Raw genomic sequence first — 26,553 nt, forward strand, 5'->3', positions numbered from 1 at the left:
GACGAATTAAAACGTCTTCCTTTAATTCGACTAAGGCTGTTCTGAACGATAGTTCTGTCTTGGCGGAAAGTTTCGCTGCATGTATTGTATTTAACTTTAATGAGCATGTGCCGTTAGCGTCTAGGTTGCAAACTGTCGGATACTTACAGGGTTTCGACGTCAGCAAATTGGCGCCAAAAATCTGACGTCATTAGCTCAATTAAAAACATTGAAAGAATTTTAAAGGATCGTCGTTAACATAAATTGTGTCAATAGATAAAAACAAACAAAAAAAATCAAATATGTCATTGGCAGTACGACCATATCAACCAGTGACTCCAGCAAACAACAAATACCTTGCTAAAAGATGGGACCAAGAAATATTCAACACTCACAGGAAAAAAGTTGCCTGTGGTAAGTTTTGTGTATTGTTATAGCTGAACACTACTTTATTGTCCTTTGTGATGTAGAACTGTAAAATAAAAACACTTACAAATATAATGTGATAAATAAAAATAAGCATGTTATCAAATATGAAGAGATGTTTAAATGTTCAAATTACATTTTAAAATCGATGTGCAAGGACAATTTTCATGGAATATACTCCAGACAACAAAATTAATGCTATAGTTTTTTTCATTCGGATTGCACTAATAATCGCAACGCATATTAACTTTTTTAATACTAGGAATTCAACAAGTTTTATTTAAAAATAGTGATAGCCAAAATCATTAAAACGTGGCAAATATGAACACAATAGATATGAAAAAACAACACTGTTTCTTTCAGCCCTTTCCGTTGTAGACAACAATCCACCACGTGTACATATGCATCTTCATATTAAACTTAAAAAGCTACAGGTAAGGGCCACGTGAATTTCTCGTTCTTGTTAAAATAATATTTATTTTGCATTTTTTTCATTGTTCTCATTAGTTAATAGTTTACTTGACTTTCTTTAACTCTGTAACGCTTAACTGGCGTATGTATTACCGCACGTACTACGTCCACGCAAGCAGTGTGGCGAGATACTTGTTATAACGTACTTATGTATATCTTCGTTCAACTGACGTATGTATTACCGCACGTACTACGTCCACGCAAGCAGTGTGCCGAGATACTTGTTATAACGTACTTATGTATATCTTCGTTCAACTGGCGTATGTATTACCGCACGTACTACGTCCACGCAAGCAGTGTGCCGAGATACTTGTTATAACGTACTTATGTATATCTTCGTTCAACTGGCGTATGTATTACCGCACGTACTACGTCCACGCAAGCAGTGTGGCGAGATACTTGTTATAACGTACTTATGTATATCTTCGTTCAACTGACGTATGTATTACCGCACGTACTACATCCACGCAAGCAGTGTGCCGAGATACTTGTTATAACGTACTAATGTATATCTTCGTTCAACTGACGTATGTATTACCGCACGTACTACGTCCACGCAAGCAGTGTGCCGAGATACTTGTTATAACGTACTTATGTATATCTTCGTTCAACTGGCGTATGTATTACCGCACGTACTACGTCCACGCAAGCAGTGTGCCGAGATACTTGTTATAACGTACTTATGTATATCTTCGTTCAACTGGCGTATGTATTACCGCACGTACTACGTCCACGCAAGCAGTGTGGCGAGATACTTGTTATAACGTACTTATGTATATCTTCGTTCAACTGACGTATGTATTACCGCACGTACTACGTCCACGCAAGCAGTGGGGCGAGATACTTGTTATAACGTACTTATGTATATCTTCGTTCAACTGGCGTATGTATTACCGCACGTACTACGTCCACGCAAGCAGTGTGCCGAGATACTTGTTATAACGTACTTATGTATATCTTCGTTCAACTGACGTATGTATTACCGCACGTACTACGTCCACGCAAGCAGTGTGCCGAGATACTTGTTATAACGTACTTATGTATATCTTCGTTCAACTGACGTATGTATTACCGCACGTACTACATCCACGCAAGCAGTGTGCCGAGATACTTGTTATAACGTACTTATGTATATCTTCGTTCAACTGACGTATGTATTACCGCACGTACTACGTCCACGCAAGCAGTGTGCCGAGATACTTGTTATAACGTACTTATGTATATCTTCGTTCAACTGGCGTATGTATTACCGCACGTACTACGTCCACGCAAGCAGTGTGGCGAGATACTTGTTATAACGTACTTATGTATATCTTCGTTCAACTGACGTATGTATTACCGCACGTACTACATCCACGCAAGCAGTGTGGCGAGATACTTGTTATAACGTACTTATGTATCATCGTTCAACTCTGGCTCGCAGTTCGAAGCAGAACGTCTGGCGACCATAGAGCGTGATAACCGGATCCTACTAGAGAAGATGGCGCACATCATGCGCACAGGCGGCGTCGTGGACAACAAGAAGGAGGACAATCACCCCAAGAGGTACCGTGCAGCCGTCGTTGTTGAGAGCAACCACAGCGTCAGTCGCGCTTCTGGTTCACAAGTTTCTTACATGTTAAAATCACCATGGCCCTCTTCAGCGGTCTAACTAAAACATAGTGTGTTATTAAGCTCATATTCGCTAATGGATAAGCAGATCGGGATTATATTTGCAACGCGCTTATGGCAATGTTGCGTTATACGTACGAAAGTATCATTTTTTAATTAACTTCTGTTATTTAATATGAACATTTTTCATTATTCTCGACAACTAATTGATATTAGACAACAACTTTCCTGCATACATAACTTCAAGAATTGTAATTTTATAACGCAGTTACGCAGTGTGGATATTGACACAGAGATCTTTGCCGAGAGAGTCAAACGGGGTTTTAAGCCCACTAGACAGTTTCGTTCGATGTTCATTTTTCGTCGACCCTCTCGCCCAAACGCACAGGTTTTGTCTGTTTGTCGTACTGTACCACCCGTTGTTATTTCTGTTTATCTCCCCGCCACCTGTATAGCCTTAACAAGATCAAACGCCAGAGGGAGCTGCTGCGAATCACGCACGAGAACCTTGCCATCTTGAAGCGGCTCACCACCAAGGACCCGCACTACAACCATAAGAAGTGGCTCTTAGAGTGGCAGGTACGATCCCCATGCAAAACAACATCAACAATATTAGAAGACATTTACTTCACTGGAATATAATATTACGCGCATGCGTAACATTGATATTTTAGTGAGTGCTATTGTGTATGTTGGCCAACTGCCTTAAATGCACGGTAACGTTTGTTTTATAACAGCGCGAAAGGTTTTGTATCCCGCAAATAAATGCACACAAAATACTTCCAATACCTAAAAGATGCGAGACAATGCATCAATTCCTTATGGTTGATAATAGCCAAACACAGTACATTCTGTCACAGAAGTAGATAAAGAATGGACCATAACATAACATACTAGTATTATGTATGAAACAATTATTTATATTGACACATGTTTACACATGTAGTCGCAAAAATTGTATTTTACATGAATCTAAGATATACTAAAATTCCTTTTCCTAATAATCTTGTACTATTTCAAACGAATTACTGTCAGCCATATTGAAACCCATGTTGCCGAACTAGTCCGTGTGTGCGCGGCATGTACGCTATGCCCGACCTTAAGCCCCCTGTTTCAGGTTAACCAGCAGTACCTGATGAACATCTCCAAGTTCCCACACCCGTGGCGCCAGGAGCAGAGCCAATATATCTCGGATGTGCAGCGAAAGACCACCGCCAACAAGCGCATCAGCAAAAAGGTACGAACTTTAACATATAATAAATGTATGTCCTTATACATTCAAGGCTCGCAAGTCTTCACCTGCATAAATGTTTTTACTTATATATCGCCAAAAAAAGGTTTCGAGCATATACTTCGGCACAAATGGGGTCTTTAAAAGTTACAAATTTGTGCTCAAACCCTGTTCTTAAAAACAATCACAAACATATTATTGCGTGTATGCAAAATAAATACGTTTTTTTCTAGACACTTCTGTAATTATCGGCTCCATATGGGCAGTATACATGCATGCCTATAGGGGCTTATCCGTTTAAGTCCCATATGAGTTTAATATGGGTAACCCCATGTGGGCATGCTCCTAAAACATATATAGTTTATAGAGGCTAGCCAGTATGAGCAAGTTACTATAGACTCAATACACGATTACCTATAATTATAAGCCCATATGGGACCTATATGCGCATGTTTTTATGGTGTGGTTAACATTATTGGTTGCTGGGTTATCCAGACGCATGACTGAGTTGCCACCATTTGAACTTTTAACAGTTCTTATTTACGTCGTCGATAATTGTGTTTATCTCAGCGAAACAAATTATTTCGGAAAACCGGTGAAGCAGGTATCATTATTACTATAAGTTTTCAACATTTAGAAATAATATATGTATTCGTATTCGAAAATTTAGATTCGGAAAATATTCCAAAAATCCATGTACCCGAAAATTTAGAGACAAAAATTAAGTTTCCGAAAATTATAATTATATTGAAATAAAAGCGATGTACAATAGTTTTTTTATTGCGATTTAGCCTACTCTTCTTTTTCTATTTTGAAATATATACAACTTTAAAGATTTTCTAATTCATGCCTGAAATAATACAGAACAAAAAAGTTAAATATGTTACATTCTGCTTCCTTAATTGGACATAGTATTTCAAATGCTTTTGGGTTAATCGATTGTTTTCTACCGGCATAAATGGTTATTTACCCAAATACGCAAATGAAATGGTCCATTCCCCTCAGACAGGTTTTATAACCTTAATCCAATTAAATTAATAAATGACCGAAGTGTTACAAAATAGTCAAATAATAGGCCGAAATCTGTTGGAATAGCGCTGTAAAATATACTGTCCGAAAATTCAGATGTATAGATGATAGACGAAAACCCGCAGATCCGAAAATAAAGAGTCACGAAAAATAATTATTTTTGCTAACATGAGGGTGTCCGAAAACTTTCAGTGCCCGAAAACTAAGAGTTATTACGGTATGTATTTTAGCAATATCTGAAAATAAATAATTGCATATCTTACTCAAAAGCGCTTAGCGCTTTGATAAATTGTGCGAAGTTGCTCGACCATGCGTGAGACTGTCACCAATATTGCTGATTGATGATCATTTATATTATACATGTATTTTACTACTTAAAGGTGAATGATTTCAAAGCTTCTGCAGTCGGAACGACCATAATGATACATACACTGTTTTTCAAACGTTTACATTAAAGGTGAACAATTCGCAGCCAAAGTCAAGTACTCCGAGTAAGGGCGGTACCAAGGGTGCGACCTCTGGGCACTCAGCGCCATCTCAGCCTATCCCGAGCCTTGCCACGCCCGTCATCAGCGTGACCCATGCAGAGTAGTCTCACGTGTCTAGTCATAGGAACAGAATACAAATAAACAAGCGTATATGTTTGTCGTATTTTTTTAGTTGTATTTCTACAGATGTAAGTTAAAGGTTTGTGTACTAGGTAGTGAAAACCCATTTCAAATTACTTTTACTCGATCCTGTACAATCATATTTATGATATTTAAATAGGGGATATTTGTTGGATTCGGTGGATTATCGATTTTAATTCACGAGTGATAATAGAATATATATACTTTCTATGATCACGAGTGAGTTAAAATCGATCCACCGAATCCAACAAATTTAATTTAATTTTTTGCTTTTTATCACAGTTTATATACATTGTTAAATAGTTTAACTAAAGAATTTCGCTGAAATAATGAGGTCATTTCGTAAAAAATATGACGTCATTTCACAGTACACAGTGAAAATTATTGATAATTTTCACTGATAATGTTTACTGTTTGAAACAGTGAAATTTTCAGTTTTAATTCACTGTTATTTCTCTATAAACCACCGGAAAGCATAAAATAAATATCGCTATTCGTCATAAATAGAATCTCGAAAAGTTACGGATACAGCAGAAGGAGTAGTTGTTGGACTATTGAAGACTTAAAACATGTATAAGGGTATTGAAACTGAGTTCAGAGAAAAATCATATTAAATTTCCTTGGCTCCATCAACAACATTCTTGATGCTATTGTACATCATTTCAAAAATATTAATGCACAACGTGACATTTCGTCTGTGTTAGAAGAAGCAGATTTATTTGATATACGGCCCTCGCGTATACAGGAAAGCATACAAAAAGGCATATAGGTATAATATCAATATGAAAACATATAATTCAATAGTGGTCCAGCAAATCAAGGTTTTAAGTTAACAACACTTAACAATGTCTTTCGAAGGCAAAATAAATTTACATGGCGATATTTCGTATAATGTTTTCATCACGCCAGGGCATGGCGTTATTAAATTTGTTGATTGTTGACTGATTATAAAACTTTGATGGAATATACATTTCCGAAGATCTTCGTAGAAAGAACTTAACACGTAAGAAATGATATTTGTTTTTAATAAAAGTCTTGCACAATGGACACAACCTTTCGTTTCGTTCTAGATTTACCGGGTATATATCGCCCATGTTTAATAATGAGTTGATGTGACGATGTTCTTAAAGGGGCCTTTTCACGTTTTGGTAAATTAAAAAAAAAAAAACGTCTCAGATTCGCAAATTTTCGTTGAAATTATTGAATTTGTGAGGAAACTGTTAAATCTGAAGATTTACCATTTTCTAAAATATCCATTATATGCATCTTTTGACTATTTAAAAACCTAAAAAGTGTAAAGCGTTGCGACGCGAAACGATTAAATAATTTGGAATGTTCTGTTAGAACTCTTTATATTTGGTTATACTACGAGGAATACTTATATTAAGTATTAAAAACATTTCTCATTGTATGAACACGGATTGCCGAGTGGTCTAAGCGATAGACTTTTACTCCAGGGGTCAGTGGTTCGAGACCAGATCAGGGTTACTTTTTTCTTTTTTTAATTTTATTCTTGTGTTTGCTTTTTACTGGAGCTTTTTATATCCAATGTTTTTATTTATCAGTATAAAGCATTTAATGACAAACTTCAATACATGCCAAAATTTGTAAAAAGGCCCCTTTTAGCGGACCTAAATTTTCGAATAAAAAGGATGTTAAGGTACTTTTCCCGTAATTTTTTACATTGGAATCACGTGATATACGTTTATGCTTACACGGGTATGGAAAAGTATTTCTTCTAAAACATGGAATATTTGCAAATTTGTGTTAGCATCAATAAACTCAGGTTCTCAGTAAAATGACGTTTTCTGCATAATTCATGTTTCAAAACAGTTGTTCAATAATTGCTATACATTCGTCGTAAACAGGGAGAGAATCGGGGGCTATATAAGTTGCAATTAATACAATATTCTGTTGTGTTAAAATAACGTTTATCAATATTTAAAACAAATCCAGCTCTAAAAAAGGATAAACGTTAGACACAACGGCACACAATCAGTGTTTAATACCTACTAGGACACCTCTCATATTTCGACCACCTCGCCTAGAAATTTTATATGGAGAACAATACCATAAACAATTATCTAGTTAATTCGTTTACTTGCATAATTGCATCGTCACTTCACTTCCACTTGACTAGCAAAATTATAATATCATACTGCAATATAAGTGTAAGAAATAATGGATCAATTAGTATGGATCTCAGTACTGCAACGTACCATGACATTAAAGAAATATCTGACCAACGATGGCCTTGGTCACAACCCTAGTCTACATGTGTAGGAAAGACGCTGCTGTTACTCGGGACCTATGTTTGTTGGTTGTTTGTGGTGTCGCTGCGGATTTAAACATTACGCCTAACCTGTAAGGTGACCATGTTTTCCACTAACTCTTGCCTTTTATAGATGACACCATTCTTGAAGTAAGCATTTATGCCACGCTGATTCAGCTCACGGACCTTTGAGCGCTGAAACAGAGTGAGTTTACTGGATATGCGCAAACCTTTAACACACAGTTGATCGCGTATTTTAAACAGTTCTGCATTGATGTCGAAAGTTTTAAATTTTAATAGCACCATCCGGGGGAGTGTTCGGGCTGAATTTGTTTTGCATTTCTTTACCCGGGATTGTCGCTGGCTAATGACAACCTTCTTTGGTGGAAACCTTGGTATAAGCAAGCATATTCAACTGGTCCGCCACTAATATGTACATCACTTGTACAATATATAAATGGGATTTGCAAATTAGTTTGGGCAATACGGTCAATAAGATTCAGAGCATGATTCTAGACAATCAGTATGCCATGCCCGTAGGCACGAAGTCACATAACAAATAGTGGGCATATAAATGTCTTGAAGTGAACATCGATACCTTGAGTACACGGGTTATAATGCTCAATATTATACCTCTCATAAATTTGTTTCTTTTTTGCGTATATAAACTACACAGATCCGTTATTTTTAATAGTGACCGGTAAAGATGCGCACGCATCTAGTCAGCGGGCGCTATTCAGAAAAGCGCCCGCTGACTAAATGCGCGCGCATCTAATAGTGCCCGCTAGAATGGTTATTTGTAACAATTGTGCAAGGTTACCGACGCAGAGAACCGGCTGGCCTTCGGCTGAGGTCCATATACTATTTGGGGCTGCCTGGCTGGTAACTTTTCTGCCACTCGGTCAGCAGCTGGAGCGTGCGCGTCGCGACCGAAGCGAGAGTCATCCACAGAAGATTATCTAACCTGTACATATTTCCTTATAGAGGGGAACTTCTGCGGGCGGCTCTGCTAATCCAGCTGAGTCCGTCACCCTCGAGCCGGACGTCTTCTACACTGCTAGGTTCGCTGTCTTCTCCAAGATGCAGCGGACTTGTCACCCGCTGTTTATCGTCGAGAGTTCGCTGGCCCGGACCTGACAGAGGTCCCGTCTAAAGAGAGCCGGTAACATCGGTACAGCGAGCCTACCAGTGTGGAGGTAATATGGGGCGGACCTGGGGCTGCCTTGGGGGTCTCTGCAGTCCCAAGAACATCGAGGGGTGGCCTTAGAGAGGGACCCCGGGACGGCGGTACTCAGTACACTCAACGCACTGGGGAAACCGTCTCGGGGATGAAGACGACGGCCGGTGACGACGAGAGTGGCCATAAAGGCATAGCTGTGCGCTGCACTCCATTGGCGGAGCTGCGTTCAGACATGAATTTGTCTTGAAATTGTCTACCAGTGCACATTAAGGTCTCATTGGCCACCGTGCACTGGTCTATTTGGATCTAAATAATATCTTTGGCGAATACCCGGGCAGCCGGGGTAAATTTGACCTTCTTTGGCTCAAAGTTAATCTGTTTCCCCTGAAAGGTCACAGGGGCAGGTCCAGCCAAAATGACCCTGTGAAGGGGCGCGCATGGACCTGAAAATAAACTCTGAACAACACACACACTATTCTGCCATCGGGCCCTCAGTGAGGTTTTCTATTTCTTAATTGTAACATCACCGTGTTATCCGCGCGCTCGGCTGGATAAAACCGACGACTGTTTCCGCTTTTATGATAGTTTTCGTTTCAAGAAAGTCCCTTTTAAGCAAAAAAACTATTTAGGCGAAAAAGTGTCGGCCCTGACAAGCCTGTGTGGCCTGTCTGAGACGACACTTTACGCTCGTTCATTACACCCCCTTTTCACGCGGCTCAAATGGACATAATTGTCAATGTATTACATAGTTTTAATTATCGTACCTGTTGTTTTTGTTTGCTTCGTCACAGCTCTGTGATGTCAAGGACAAACACAGTCAGTTCCGAACGGATATTTACATAAAAATCACAATGTAGCTAACAATTCACGCACACAACATTAATTGCATACTACACTTTTATTTCAATGTTTGAATAGAATAATAATACATACACATCATGATGCATTAAAGTTAATATTTATAATATTTTTTTATAAGCAACACAATAAAAAAAACATTTGTTCATTAATAAACCGTATGGCCGGATGCTTTTTAGCACATTGTGCGTACACTGTGCGTACCCGGGGTACATTTAAGTGTATTTACTAGTTCATTAGTACTTTAAAGTCGTACCTGAGCCGAAAACAACACTTAAGGTTGGTTTCACTAATTCCAATTTCCATATGGTCATATTTTAAAACAGCCAACTTTCAAAGCATTTTTCTTTCCTGTTCCTATCAAATTTGCTTTTCTGTTATTATTTGAAAGATCAGTCTGTATTGTTTCAATTATTGCAGTAAACAATATTTGGCATCACAACTTCAAAGAAAGTCAATTTTTAAATTGTTAATGGTGTTTTTTTCCAACACATAACTTCATATAATTGTAAAATTTTCAAGACACTTCACTAAAATATATGCTTTGTCTGTTGCTCACTACTACTATATATAGCTTAAGATATGAGTTGGTTGTATAACAACCTTGTTTTGTTTTTTTGTGTGTCGTATTGCAAATCATTATTGTTACAATCATTATTGTATATGTACTTTTTTGCAATTTCGAAATAAAATTTGTCGGAAAAAAAAGAAAGTCAAATTGGTCAAAGTGCAAGCCCCCTTCGGAAAACAGGGTTTTGACAGTAAGATTTCGGCAAAAGCACCGTGCGTCAATCAACACAAAAGTTTTATAACTGCAACACTGCAAAATTGAATTATGTATGTTTTGTTTTCTACACATTCATCATATCACCACATCTTGTTGCATTCATTTGCATTTCTTAATTTTGCAAAACATTGACCAAACCAGCCTTGTAAGTTAAGACATCAATGTAACAATTATTTACTATGATGACCATTCTAATTCTGTTATGAATTATAGTGAAGTACTCACTTATTGTAAGCCTGAATGACCTGGTTGAAGAGCGTAAATTCAAATTAGATCATGTCATACACATTGCCTCTAATTTCAGAACCAGCAAACGTACAAACGTACACCGACAAACAATGCGCAGCGAACTTGTAGTAGTTGCTTCCCTTATATCTTCTAGCAGACATGAATTTTATAAATACGTTCATTATTATACATTATGCCACAACAAATTGACTAAATGATCGTCGGACTTGCCGCACCTACAAATCTTAAAACGATGTAAAATTATTTGTATTGTAATTTTGCGCCCGCAGCGACAATTATGCTGCGCAACTTTTTCTTAAATGATTTAGTTTAATTTAGCCGACGTATTTTATGACAATGACTGTTATAACGCTTTCCGTTATTAGATTGGTTTATGGTAAAAAAAATGGCAGCGTTTGTCTGTCTTGTCGTGGCAACGTACGTTCAAAAAGCATACGTAAGAGCAAAACTTAAAGCTAGTAGTGTTTCTAGTAAACTTCGTAAAGTTACGTTTACCGTAAGTTTGCACGTAAAGTTACGGTTGCTCAAAGGCTCGCGTAACTCAGTTATTTTACGTAAATATTGCGGCGTATGCAACGATTTTTCGGAGAACCGCACGTTTGCATCGAATTTATAGGGAATAATAGTGCCGATAAATATTTTAGCCTACGAAATTTACGAGCGCAACATCATTTTAGTTAATTTAAACCTTATCTATATATATAGATCTTACTATATGGCAGGGCATTGGAAGATACTGTAACGGAATTCCTGCGTTGATTGTGCAGGATCTATTGTGTACGATTGTGGATTGGAATTTTGCTAAAAGAGGAATTTTTACATGTTCGAATCGATTGTTGTAATGATTTGTTCGATTTTCCTTTTGACAATTCATTCAACTTTCGTTTTGGACAAGGCTTTACCCATCACAAGACAAGTTGAACTCAACGAATGTGACGTTAGTTGAGTGATCGAATTGATTCATTGTAAACATGGGTAAAAGTTTACTTTTTTGTAAAGAATTATGTATTAGCATTTTATAATCTACGTGTTTGTTAACAGTTGCATTGATATAATACTGCCGTGTCCATGAATGACAATTATACAGTAATCTGTGCTAATATTGATTGATATGCCAACATCGCTTCTAATACATGTGTATATGTTTGTCACTTTATTGTTGATTGGCGCATTTACAGTTTCAATCGGGAACCCTCGGACAATTCCGCCATAACGGCGATCGTGTGGTGCAGCCCACTGTCCGAAGCGTTCAGATTTTTACAGTTTAAGCAGTAGGTCAGCGTAAAGATCCATTTCTTTGGAAAGAATATCATGCATTTATCATTTTGTCAAAACTGCTTAAAATATACTTTACTGTAGAGACTGTTGGATACAACCAGTCGACAGATTCTCTCAGTCAGGTTAGATTGGTCTTTGTCCGCTCTGATACTTATTTGGTTAGATTGGTCTTTGTCGGCTCTGATACTACTTGAACGTTTCCATGGGTACTCTTTAGTATACTACAATATTCCCTGGGTACAGAAAATATACTAAAACGACCCAGGAATACCTTGGCTAAATCTGCCGTTGTTGACTCTATTTTCAAATAAATTATTTTTATGTTTATATTCTGTGAAAGGGCCTCAGCGATGATATTAATTTTTATCGAAACTCATACTCAAAAAAGCATACTGAGTTAGGTTTTGTTCAAAGAGGATTTTGTTTGGTATTCAGAAGTGCGTTTTATGACAGATTTTAGGCCGAATTAATCTCTGGTACAGTCTTAATATTGGCCAAGTGCAGTTAAGTGCACATGTATTTAGTATTTTTCGTACCCAGGGTACATTGTAGTGTACTTAAGAGTACCTCAGGTACTTTAAAAAAGTACCGGGCCAACAATGACCAGTCGAGCCCCAGTTGTTTAGGTGCTGCAATTATTATATGGAAGTAAAGGTCAAGGCTCACACATTTGGCTAACTCGGTAATGGTTATTGTTGAAAAATTTATCCAGAAACAGTTAATTAATATTACTTTTAATTGTTTAATACATTCCCCAAATACTGTCACCGGTAATTACTTTTTTAAAAATCATACAGAATAATAACAACTTAAACTTAAGTTATCTGAATATTCATAATGGCTAATTTTAAATAAGGTTTGAAAAGTTTTGACTGTTGAAGTAAATTTACTGAAAACATGTACTGAAATGTACCAACGTTTTTGATTTTATACAAAACCTGTAAAAATACTAGGGCTTTTAAACCAATGAGATTTGTATTGGTAAGTTACACATGTAAAATGCATACAATTTTATTTTTTATTATCAGATTTCATCTCTTATCAAAATTGATATCATATTAATGGCAAAACTTTGTTGTTTCTGTATGCTTTAAAATCATTTTTCTTAGTTTTTAGTTTTTTACAAAGGAAATTTAGAACACAAACCATGGAGACAATATACAATCAATTCATTTTGTTTTATATATGGTATCATCAACATTCAAAATCTTTTATTTTATTATTATAAATGCAGTTGCCATGAAAAAGGTGTCAAATTTTAATCAAGGTAATTGTTAATCTTTACTGTCTAAAATATTTAATTACTAATTTTAAGATTATTTTTTTGTTTCCATAAACCATATGGATACATTACATGCATTTTGATTGATATGTTCAAATAAAAATTGTTATGCCATAAGAAGTTATTTTAAATTAGAACCTTTGTTCTTTAAAGGTTATCACACAGATTGACAAAAAACTATCAACAATCAATTTTATATTCAACTATCTTTGAACACATTTCTTTAAACTCTATACTGTGTTTTTGTACATACAGTAATGTCCATTTATACCATTTAAAGTTCTATAATAACGCTGTAAACATTGCAAAACCCACTTTATTGTATCTTATATTGTGAAAAGCAATGCTGCAAATTTTCTCTTTTTTCAACATTCACTTATTTTATACAATTGTTTTTGTTCGGAAAGATTATAATAAGATATACTGTCTTCAATATTATAAGTAAATGTATTTTAAATGTTTTAAATGCATTAACTTGTACAAATAAATAAATAAGATATACAATAGACAATTTGTGTGTTGTGTAAAGCATTTACTACCATTGCAATCAAATGATTTAAACAATTCCATTTTTTGTTTCTTCACTTTGAACACCATATTTACGCATAATATTAACATTAATTTATTTGTCAAAAACATAAATTATAAGACAATATAAATTTGAAAGAAGTTGTTTGTTTTGCGCTAAATAAAGCTTCTTGTGGACAAGTATGGTAGCAGTGTATATGGTCAAAAATCAATTGAAAAAAAAACTAATAGGTTTGAACGGAAAAAAACAGATTTAACATATTCTCATAATAAGGTATCTTTCCAAAACACATGAAAAACAATTGAATAATTTAAACAATTTTTACAGCTTTTTTTAGAAATTGTAACAGAAATTTAATTTCAAGTATATGGACACAGAATTTTAATAACATAAGTATTAGGAACTTGCAAGAATAAATTGTGTCATCATGACATGATTCAACCTACAGTACACTATGATTCAAGTAAAATATAATTTCCTGAAAATAGGAACATTTAAAAATGGTTTGCTTTCTCCCTGTGTTTTGTTCATATGTACATTTAGTCAAATGTGTAGAACTGTTTCATGAATTTAAATTGATGCATTAGTTTCCATTAGTGAATGCCATTATGTATAATTATATTATGAGTGACTGACCTTTTTCACAAATATTTAAGTCATGTTGGTAAAGCATGTAAAGTGATTAAGGTTATGTAAGTGCCCGATTATCATACCAATGACCCCATACCAATGAACCAGGATAGATCCCATTTTCTCACATTTTGTATTTAGAACTAACCACAACTGGTATATATTTTAGCAATCCATGCATTTTTAAAATATTGAACAAAAAATATAATATGTGTAGCAGCATACTTTATAATTATTGCAAATGCCAATTGTCTCAAATGAAATGAAGCATTCATGGACAATGTTGTCGCTAATTTATCACAGAAAAAAAGATTCTCATTTTAAATGAGAATCATCTCTTCCCCTGCTACATATGATTGTAGGGGCGCTTTAAACCAGATCGCTAAACTTAGCCAGATGCATGTGGAAACAAGTGGTCTGTTTATATTTTAGAATTAAGTGATTACACAGTGCATCTTATATTGTATAGAAGTTTATAGATACAATGGAATAAGTATGATCAATCATATTCGTTGTGGTATTGATTACTTAACATATTTTATATTTAATCAGTGTACTAAATAGTGCTGTGTTTATGTTCCGCATTGTCGTATTGGTGGTGTGATTGTAAGCGGACGGAATTCCCGCAAGAGCGAAGTTAGTAAGTAGAACTTTCGTTATATGTGACAGGCAACAATTAACCATTTAATTACATTTGCCACTGAAGCCATTCAGAGGAAAGGAGCATATTTTTGCTTTAACTACTGCGATGCCATTGAAGCCAAGTCCGAATCAACGAGTGGTCGCTTGTGTCGGAGTCCTAATAAGGCGGCGCAGGGCGTTATTAATCTTACAGTAGCAGCCAACAGGTTTCTAGATGGTACCATGCTGGTATTCAGAGAAGGTAAACGTTCGACACTTGGGTATATATAATGTTTTTATGTTTTAGTCCTATATTCAAAACATTATGTTTGCATTATATTCTAACAAGCGACAATAACACTATTGACTAAGAAACCTGTTAAAATATTCTTTTATTCACAATCATCAAAGTAAAATTTATAAAGCGTTTCTAACGTTTGAATCGAAAAACGTGTATTCACGACACAACGATTTTAACTATGCCTGCATGGTGTAGTGGTAGGGAGACAGGTATTGCTCATAGAGGTCCCAGATTCGATCGCTAGAACGAGTACATTTTTTTAAGCTCACCTGAGCATAATGTGCTCATGGTTGGCTTTTGTGATCGCCTTTTGTCCGTCGTGCGTCGACAACGGTTGCATTGTAAACACTCTAAAGGCCACATTTATTATCCGATCTTCATGAAACTTGGTCAGAAGATTTGTCCCTATGATATATTGGACGATATTTTAATGGTTTCGGTTTGTTGAAAAACATTGCTGCCAGAGGGCGGCGTAATTTTCTATACATTGCTATTGAAAAACCATATAAGCACTCAAAAAGTCACATTAATTGTCCAATCTTCATGAAACTTGGTCGGGACATTTGTTCTAATGATATATTGTATGAGTTCGAAATGGTTCCATTCTGTCCAAAACATGGCCGCCAGGGGGACGGGGTATTTTACCTTTATGGCAAGAGTCAAACCTTTCGTCGAAAATACGACCGCCAAAGAGCCGGGGCATTTTTATGGCTTTAGTAAAACCTTGTTAACACTCTAGAAGGCATATGTTTAGTCTTATCTTCATTAAAAACTTGGTCAAAATATCTGTTCTAATCGTGTCTGGGTTGAATGCGGAAATAGTTCCCGTCTGTTGAAAAATGTGACCGCCAGGTGGCTGGCCATTTTTCCTTTATCGCTATGGTACAACATTGTGAACTCTCTAGAAGTAACACTTATGGACCAATCTTTATAAAACTATAATGTATAGAAAATTTGTTCCTATGGTTCGAAAATATGGGGGTTGGCATTTTCCTTAAATGACTGTAGTAAAACTGTGTTGTCTCTCTAGTTCATGGTTTGGCCAGGCTTGAAAATTCTTTCAGAAACATCTCATAAGTAGCTGAGAGCAGTTCAGTTCCCTGAAGTTTTAGGTGAGCAACCTTGGGCCTCTGCCCCCCCCCCCCCCCTGTTTTACTTGTTACACTATTACTAAAGCTTTTAACAATATTACAGTTGTTTAGTTATGTTAAATACTATTTTATATAAAATATCTTTGATCAAGTCCCTTCAATATTGCAGACTTTAGGTTTCAAACAAGAGTACTGCAGCAACATGAGTTTGTTTGAACATTCTCGTGATAAATGACATGCGTTGATTTTTTTCATAAAGACAACGGTGTTTTGTTCAAGATTAATTTCAATAGTATGGCTTGTTTGTAAATTAAATGTGAAACAATTGTGTATCGAGGAATAATTATTTATTGTATGAAATGAAAATGATTTGCGTTTACCACAAGCGTTTATGTATATTTCTTTCAAATGAAAATTTGGATGAAAAAGAAGATTGTATCTTCTGAAAAAAGCATTTCGTGCTTTAAAAATTAGGAAGAATCCGAGAGCTTCCGATTCCCACGTTTTTGCAACGTCACTACAGTGATATTCAATACACAATTACACATTAAGGTTCATGTAGAGGCTTCAGTTTGAAAAATGTGGGACCCTAGAATTGAACTCAAATTTGACTAAACGAAGAGTGCCACATTGAAAATGTTTACATATTTGCTTAAAAGGATGGTTTTCCTTCAAACTGCTAACAATTTTGTGCAGCAAAATCTCATACCATCGACAAAATCAATCAAAATACAACGCGATTTTAACACAAAAATAGACATTATTTTCAAAGATCTGAATGATGTTTTTTCAACGTATTTCGGCGGAAAATTATATAACTAGTTAATAATATCGACATTGATGAGGGCAAGTTACGCTTAAATAGTAATTTTTTTTACATATCTAGAAATATCAAAACTCGAACACATGTCATTTCATGACGATGGGGGCAACCATTTTTAGATTAATAAAATTGAAAGAAACATGCTAATAACTCACCCATCGCCTAATTGACATTCCAAACGGTTGACGATGACAAATGCATTTCGCCAATCTTTACAATTATTGTCGAATCACATGTACTTGTATTATTACGCACAAAATAGTACGCTTACAGACTGACAGAAAGATCGATACGAAACTCCGTTCAAATCATCACGGTATACTATATTATTGATAATATGTAATAATAATTCGCTTCAAAAACCTAAATGTAAAAATAATGTTTTTAAACGAAGTTTTTAATAAAGAAAGTGAAAACAACGGAAGTCGGATGGATAGTATGTGAGATGCACTTCGGCTCCAGAAAATCAATACAAATACACTAAAAAAGACGTGTGGGGGAAAATTTTCAGCTGGAAAATATTTGAAATGGGGTAAGTGATTATATCTCTGTGTGATCATTTCTGTTATTAAGCGCGATCTCTTCCTGATTAATGTTAACAGTTGTTTTACTAGTCGCGACCAACTTTCAAAATAATGATGTGTTTTCTCAGGTATGTGTATACACATACCAAGTTTTCTTACTACTTCACGTGATTTCGACCGATTTGTAATGCACGTTTTTTCTACGGAGCACAGCGAGTGCCACGCTTTCAAAATGGGTAGAAGGAATCGATATACAAATGTATAAAAATATTCTGTTTGCCAAAATGAACACATTATTCAAAACGGTACAAGGACAGTAGTTGTTTAGGAAGGAAGAAAGAAAAAAACTATGATACCTAGCTGTGTATTTCTATGTAAAACTATGATTTCTAGAGTCGTCTGCACAAAACGTATAAAATCTTGTTATTGATGAGAAATATCTTCTTTTATCACAATGATTTCTTCCCAGCCAAACATATTTCTTTATATTTATTTACAATTTTATATGTCGTCTGCAATTTCTTTCAATTTGAGATGGTTAAAATTTTCCATTTGGTTATAGCAAAATTGTTAAGCCCTTGAAATAGAATGGTGACTTTTGTCATCCACCATACCTGGATTTTTAAAAAGTAGTTCAGTTTAGTTATTTTTAAAATTTTGTTTAGGAAAATTATCAAAAAAATGCAGTTGAATAATTACTCATTTGTTTTTTTTCTGACAATAAATGTCTGTGAAATGTTGCTAACTTGACCTTGTATATGTATATAGCATTGTATTTATTTAACTTACGGTAGTGCATATCCTTCCTAACTTTAGATTGAGATTTTGTTAATTAGTGTACAAATGTATTTGTTTTAAACAAAAATATGAATAAAGCAAAATAATATTGAATGTCAAAAATGTGTTTATGTTATTCTATCCGTCTTTACCTTTAAAATGATACATAGTTTGACCATATTGTACCACATTGAATGAAGAAAAACCAAATCAAAGTTTTAATGAATTTTATCCCTCCCATGAACCTTAAAATGATGCATGTATTATTATCGAACGCAAGCTTTAAATTCACCGTCGCATATTATTTTATTATATTTCTAGAGCTCCCACTTTTGGCAGGCGTGGGATTCGTTCCTCTAGAGCTAGAACTGATTTATGAAGTAATTTACACATTTTCAACGCCAGTGAGCGAATAAACTTTGTTGGACAAAAATATTTTCTTCTCAACTTGAGTTGTGTCCCCTTATTTTATAAAACAAATACATTTTATACGCGATTCGCGCGTCACTAACAAACTAATGCTGCGAAAGTGTTTAACCTTTTAAGTAAATTAATCAGCGTTTATACTTGCGCATCCATATTTAAGTTCAGTTTTATCGGACCAAAGGGGAGTTTTCAGATAAAAGCGGAATCTGGGAACATCTACATCGTTTGGTGTGGTGACATCTAGTTCTAATTTCATCATACTGGTTACCAGATTCAGAATTTGCAAGCACGTGCTTTTGATAAAACTGTATGCATATATCGGTTTTTGACTATCGAACGACAGGTCAACTAGGACAATGATATGGACCTACTTACAAGACAGTATTGTTTTCCAATCTATTTTATATAAAATATTTACAAAAAAAATCAACAAAGACTAAACGATAGACCTTGTTTGATTTTTTAAGCATATTCATTTAACTTTGTTTTATGTTAATTATGTCCCCTCCATTGAGTACAGTGTGACATATTGGATTCACAATGCATGCCAGTTCATTCGACTCACCGCTAGACGGACAGTGGGGCATGCTTATAATCAGTTTATTTTCATATGAACGAAAAATTTGACTGACTGAATACTTAACGTAATGTTAATCTAGCATTGATTGCTAGAAAGAATCTTTTCTATAAGAACACAAGTATAGCAAATAAGTCTACGAGGTTCGCTCTGGGAAAACTGTTGTTTATGTTTATGCGTTACGTTTCGCCGCTAATCAGCCTGTGCATTCAGCACAGGCTAATCAGGGATGATAATTTCCGGCTTAAATGCATTTTTGCTTTGAAGTGGCCACCATTAAAGGAAAAATACCATTACGGCGGATAGTGTTTTTATGACCCCGGTAGGGTGGCATATAGCAGTTGAACTGTCCGTCAGTATGTTTGTCTATCCGTTCGTCCGAAAAAAACTTTAACATTGGCCATAACTTTTTAAATATTGAAGATAGCTCCTTTATATTTGGCATGCATGTGTATCTCATGGAGCTGCACATTTTGAGTGGTAAAATTTCAAGGTGAATACCATCCTTCCAGGTCTAGGGATCGAACAAACTAATCCAATGGAAGTAATAAGCTTTAAATGGACATAATTATCTGACCTGCCAAATTATTTATTTTTTTCAAATATATCAAAGTGGCGCAGTAGGCGGTATTGTGTATCTGACAAACAAATCGTGGTAAAAGGTCAAGGTCAAGGTCATCCTTCAAGGTCTAAGGTCAAAAATACAAATCAAAGGGAAGTTATAAGCTTTAAAGGGAGATAATTATTCAATATTGAACATAGCAACTTGATATTTGGCATGCATGTGTATCTCATGGAGCTGTACATTGAGTGGTGAATCTGCAGTCACGGTAGTGGTTTTAAATTATTTGCTACAAAAAATAGAGATTTGTTTTAGACAATTATTTTCAAGGGAAGTAATTTATATGATTATAATTGTAATATTATATATTTCCTTACCAAGAATTCAACTTCTTTTCACAATTACTGTACATATTTTTTATTTGGATTATTTATAAATCAAATGAATGATTTGTCAAAGTTTTTTTTTAATGATATAAATATCATTTCTTTACAGTACTAAGTCAGAGCTCCAGATAAAAATTTGGTCAAATTCTTATTTACTTCCTACATGTATTTTAAAAATTAATTCTTATTTTACCCCCTATTTATAAAATTAATTTTTAACAATATATTACCGAAAAATTTTACGTGCAGTCTTTTACGCAAGAGCTTTTAAGTTCATCAATTATTGACGAAACCATGCTTTGGGTATTTGAATCTAATTGAAAAAATGCATGCAGCGAGGACTTTTGACACTGAAATGGCTTTTTTGCCTTCCACGCTTCAATACACCGCTTCAGTCGGCCATTTAGATTTTTTCTGTAAAACGGTCACTCACACTTCGGCTTTATATAGGTCATAATGGCCTTTTGGTCGCCGTTAAAGTCATATCAAAAACTATATTTAACATTTAATTTTAATGGCATTTTGATTAGGTATACAGTATATTACTTGTGCATAAAAATAACGATAAGTGTCATTAAACAGGTAAAATAAACATTAATGACTCGCCTGAAAATCAAGGAGAACAGAATCGAGACCGTTTGGCCTTTCGACCGTTCTTAGGTTTGGCTCTTCCTCACAGCAAACGCTTGAGTGACGTTGATTTAAAGTTGTAGTTTTAATTGAGCGCCTAGACGAGCCAGAACCGGGATAAAATGTTTACCATACATAATTTGCTACTGGAAGTTTTACGCACGTTCGAAAATTTCGATTTCGTGTTTTTTTTTTCAATGCGTAACTTTACGCAAAGATTTTAAATCTAAATCGTTATTTAAGAAATTTAATTCGTTTTTACGCATTCACGCATGTTATCTGGAGCACTGGTACTTAGTTGTGAATGGGAAGGTTCATTACATACCTCTGGACTTATGTCTATAGGTTCATAATGAATTCTGGCTATGATCTCTTTGATAAACCACAGGCCTTGGTGGTCAGTGATGTCTGACTTGGTCAATCTGACTGTCTATGCCCCCCCCCCTCCAACCCTGGTTGGATTGGACAAAATCCAAGGGAAGTAATAAGCTTGAAAGGGAGATGATTTCTATACCTGCCAAATGATAAATATAAATTTTATTTCAAAGCGGCGCAGTGGGGGCATTGTGTTTCTGACGAAGACATCTCTTGTTCTTGCATTAATTACCGTTTTTTCCTGATCGGTTCTCAAGTGGATTCGCATTTGCCGCTCAGTGTGAGTTATCTCGACATTTGCCGCTCTGTGTGATTTATCTCGCCATTTCCGATGTGTTCTTTTTAAATAGAAAACATATTCAATGACAACTGATCTACTTGACTGGCGCAATGCCTGAATCCGCGACATTTGGAAGTGGTTTTAATGATGTTATTAAGAAGTAGTGAACTTATTGGCACAACTTTACAAATAATACATTTGTAACACATTACACAGGAAAATAAATTTAAACTCTATATTAAAAGCCTAAATTGTGTAACACGCCGGGTACTTTGATAGCGGATGGAAACAGAGATCAACATAAGCCACGCGCGAAAGAAGAATTCTTCAGTTTTTTGCATTAATGTTCTGTTAATTTGGGTTTTAGACTCGGAACATTGTTTGGGCGATTAAATGTATAGCACCTTTTTTGCGAAGAAAGAAAAACGCGGAAAACGGTGGATTATTAAAAAAGATCAAAGTCCATCGATAATCAGCATGCATCGGATGATCACTACCTAGTTTAACAAAATAAAAACAAAAACGTGCTTGCTGTTCAAAATAAAAGATCCATAAGTATGTCCATTATTGTTACAACATGTTATATTTTAGTTTACTAACGTTTTTTAGAAAATTAAAATGTTTAAAGAGTCGGATGCCAAATTTTCATGGACACTTCTTTAAGCGATCATTTCAATGACAACAATGGCACTTCTATGCTCGATTAGTCGACACATTTGACCAGATATAACACACTCTTTTTAGTGAACCAGAAATGCAGAATTCGCTGTGGAATACTGCTATAGTAAGTAGGCAATACATAAAAATGTATGTACTGACGCAAATAAAAAACGAATTACCGAAACATTTTTTTTTGGAATATGATTATGATTTTGTATAAATTTGGAAGATAACAGTGAAACTTATTCGATATATCTGCTGAGTACAGTCTATATGACCGTAATTTTCGCCCCTGCATGAACTTATATATTAGATACCATGTAATCAAATATCACACTGCTAAAACTGCTACTTAGATATAAATTTTAGCAGCGATGCAGTGCCGAAATTCTTTTTTACTCCATCAATAAAGTGATTTAGGGTCAGGGGAATCGCACGTTATGATTGCGTTTAAGGCCCTAAAAGCAGAGCTCAAGATAAAGGGAGTTCTCCATACTCATATTACTTTTGTGGCTACGCACAAGTATCGTCTTGATGATGCGATTCTAATGAGCACCAATGACATAGTATTTTATATAGAACAAAGGTGTATTTGAGACCCCTTCGCTCCCGTTATTAAGAGCCCTGCTATGAGAAAAATTAAACACGATCGTGTAGATTCACATAATCCGTTGTATTTTCATCTCTCTTAATCTCAAGTAACAACTAAAACAAGTTAATTATGTAGACAATTATTGCCGGTCGTCACTTAATATATATTTCTTAAGAAATAAGCATTTAAATCTTTTTTCAAAAATAATTGTAATATTAATAGTATAAATTAATAGTAATATGGTTTTTGAAAACGAACAGCGCTATTGGTTATATTTCACGTGTGTTTTAATTAAGTAATACATAGATTCCCAATGTGTCGCGCTTGACTATGCACATTATTCGTTCTTCAAAATGCTTGTACAAAATAACCATAATATACATTAAACATGAATGCATTTCAGGTAGAAGATAAAACTCAAAGTGCCAAATTTGTTGAAAGTCTGTGTTATCCGAAGTGTCCTTTTTCGGGAATCAAAGTGTCTGCAACTTCATGAATACCCCCAATAAAAACATGCTCTATCTTCGTTTATATTTCATTTCAAAAGTTCAGTATTTAAAGCACAGTAATAACTATACATACTGGAATATCAAACAATTTCTTGTAATATTTCTAAGTAGTTTTATTTTGTTGAAATGTTTACTGTTTATCCAGTGCATGCTGTTTTTCGACCGATTTTTCTAGAGGGGGTCAAAAATCTACCATTCTTTCGTGAATTGTTTTCTTCCCAATAGAAAAAAGATGTACAATTTATCAACTCTACCACGTGTCTTGTCTACAAACTTATATTTAGGATATAACTTTTGTTTTTTTAAAGATGGAACTTACCTTTCGCGCGTCGCTTTTGTTTTTCTCTGTAATCAAAGTGCCAACGGTTATCGAAGTATCCGCATTACCAGCGTGTGTAAGGAATGACTGTTAACGTGTCTCAATCCGCCTACACTTTTTAAAAAGATAAAAATGCTTGCAACATATATATATGCTATTGTATTCTTTTACCAAAGCCACGTCTGCTTAGTTCAATAAAAGACTTTGGTTTATATGGATTTTTTAATCTTATTTTAAAAGGCTTAAATACGGTCGCGTAATGTCTTTTATGCGTCTTACCGTGTCATTAGCAAAGCTCTGACGCTGATGCCGTTAATGAGGGAGCACGGCAATGCGAATTTAAAACGCAGTGATGGCAATTAAGTTTAAAAATCAAACGTACTCCACGTAGTTAAAATAGTTTGTTTGTACACGTTTGGTTTACAGAAATTACAAGACCCATATGAGAAATAGTCCAAGTAATTAACTTGTGTGATATACTGGTCTATCATCTCCAAGGTTATACGCATTAGTACGTATTATAAGATACGTAGTTGGATACAGTTCATTTCTATACCGAAAGAGCTCAAAAATGTATTTATTGTTATTGTTAATGTAGAATAAAACCATTCTAAAAATAATATAAACACAATTACCGAATGTTTGTAGATGAATTCCGTGAGTCGGCAGTGAGATATGAAGGCGACATTGAGCGGGAGAACCTGCGGTACTAAAACAACACCGACAACAGCACTTCGGACCTTTCCGAACAGTACATGGTTGCTGCTTCTGGTGAAATTGTAGAAATTAGTGCGACACATAACGCACCGCAGTCTGACTCTTTTCCTTGCGATATCATCTCCGTCGAGAAGAAGCCCCGACCTCAATACAAGCCGTCAAGACCTCCACTTCTTCCGCCGTGCCGGGTGTGCGGGGACAGAGCTTCCGGTTTCCATTATGGCGTGAATACATGCGAGGCATGTAAGGTGCGGTAATAAGTTTGGTCATATAATGTAAAAAAAGAACTTGTAGTTTATTTATTGGGTTTAATATATGAATGGGAAAGCGGCATACATAAGTTATTTAAACAGATTTTGTTAATAACCTTTTCGTGCAGTTGTGACGAGGTTTTAAACAAGCGGGCCTGAAAAGCCCAAAGTCGTTCACCTGAGATGCAAAGAAACCGACCTGTTATGTGCAGCCCTAGATATGGTTAGAATATATGCTCTGACCAAGTTTCATGAAAATTAACAATACATGCGTCTTTCCGATTGTAAAAATTGTGTTTCTGTATAGCCATATAAGGTAAGATGGCGACAATGTTTTTCAACAGACGGGAAACATTTCCGAACTTATCCAAGATATCATTACAAAAAATGTTCAGACCAAGTTCAAAGAAGACTGGATTGAAATGTGACTGTTAGAGTGTTATCAAGGTTTTACTAATGCCATTGAAGAAACAAATGCCCCGCCTTCCGGTGGCCTTTCTTTTTTACCAACGGTAGCATTTTTTAAAACTTGTCACAGGTCACAGATATCATAGGGACAAATCTTTTGACTAAGTTTCCTGAATATCGGACAATAAATGAGGCCTCTAGAATATTTTCAAGGTTTAAGTATAATATATATCGAAAATGACACGCCCCTGGCGGCCATGTGTTTCAACGAACCAGAGTCATTTTCCAATGTATAATTGGTACAAACGTTCTAACCAAGTTTCATAAAGATCGGATAAAGAATGCATCTAGAGTGTAAACAATCTTTTACTATAGCCATATAAAGAACAACGCCCTGCCCTCCTGGAGGCTATGTTTTTCAACCAACCCGAACCAATGTCACACTAGTCAAAGATATGATTGGGACAAATCTTCTGACCAAGTTTCATGAAGATCGGACAATAATGAGGTATCTGGTGTAAACAAGGCAAATGTCGACGACGTACAACGAACGACACACAAGGCGATCACAAAAGCTCATCATGAGCAGATTGTGCTCAGGTGAGCTAAAAGGCGATAAATAAATTACAAAATAGCTACCAGCCTTTTATGACTTTTGTTTCCATTCTGAATAGGCCGCTGTCATGATTAGTTCCGGAAATATTTCCGTAGACGTTACAATCGCGCTAACACAGAAAGCTTCGAAAAATCCGGCATCCAGCGGCAATAGGATAACAAGCAAAATGTCAACTTAAAGACTAGGGCAAAATAAAGAAATTACTGTGAACATATTGAATGGTGATAAACAATCATGTAAGATCATTTCCAAACGATGTCGATATCATCGGCACGCTTTCTCTTTTACAGGGTTTCTTTCGGCGAAGTATTTGTAAAACAGAGCCGTATGTGTGTTATAATGGAACACAGGACTGTCGGATCGCTCCCGGGAAGCGGACGGCGTGCTCTCACTGCCGCTACAAGCGCTGTCTGGAGGTGGGCATGTCAAAGGGGGCCATCAAAACCGGCAGGTACACGCACGAACTGCGCTCGAAAAATATCCTCGACGTTAAAATGTTGGAAAAGCAGAACGGTGGCGACACGGTGGAGGCAGATAGGGTTCATGATGTGTCATCGTTTCTTAGTAAACATCCCGATGAAGACGGCGAGAGACTCGACAGTATTCAGAGACTGATTCTTGAGGAGACATGCGGTGTACTTGTGTCTTCGAATCCCTGGTCGAATAT

At 35.7% G+C, this 26,553-nt stretch overlaps 3 protein-coding genes across 3 annotated transcripts in view; 2 read left to right on the forward strand and 1 right to left on the reverse strand.

The window, feature by feature from the left end:
• LOC127841555 (nose resistant to fluoxetine protein 6-like) overlaps window positions 1-26,553 on the reverse strand; it is a 370,059-nt gene that overhangs the window by 145,676 nt on the left and 197,830 nt on the right. The gene's annotated exons all lie outside the window — the stretch shown is intronic.
• Window positions 176-5,391, forward strand: LOC127841675 (sperm axonemal maintenance protein CFAP97D1-like). The gene is made up of 6 exons (XM_052370721.1): window positions 176-393; window positions 769-839; window positions 2,300-2,421; window positions 2,943-3,066; window positions 3,605-3,724; window positions 5,205-5,391. The coding sequence occupies exons 1-6, from the start codon at window positions 282-284 to the stop codon at window positions 5,337-5,339; spliced, it is 684 nt and encodes a 227-aa protein (XP_052226681.1). The 5' UTR covers window positions 176-281; the 3' UTR covers window positions 5,340-5,391.
• On the forward strand, window positions 14,807-26,545 carry LOC127839232 (nuclear receptor ROR-alpha B-like; the record flags this gene model as incomplete). Its single annotated transcript, XM_052367542.1, has 3 exons — window positions 14,807-15,324; window positions 24,543-24,859; window positions 26,177-26,545. Coding segments are annotated over exons 2-3 (579 nt in total), but the record flags the coding sequence as incomplete, so codon positions are not given.

This window comes from Dreissena polymorpha, chromosome 1 (assembly GCF_020536995.1).
Source record: "Dreissena polymorpha isolate Duluth1 chromosome 1, UMN_Dpol_1.0, whole genome shotgun sequence".
Lineage (NCBI taxonomy): Eukaryota > Metazoa > Mollusca > Bivalvia > Myida > Dreissenidae > Dreissena > Dreissena polymorpha.

Excerpts from the sequence above, each read along its gene's own strand:
- LOC127841675 (XM_052370721.1), top strand. The coding sequence starts at position 282 with ATGTCATTGGCAGTACGACCATATCAACCAGTGACTCCAGCAAACAAC. Across the intron at positions 2,422-2,942 it reads GAGGACAATCACCCCAAGAG|CCTTAACAAGATCAAACGCC; the intron begins GTACCGTGCAGC and ends CCACCTGTATAG. Across the intron at positions 3,067-3,604 it reads AGTGGCTCTTAGAGTGGCAG|GTTAACCAGCAGTACCTGAT; the intron begins GTACGATCCCCA and ends CCCCTGTTTCAG.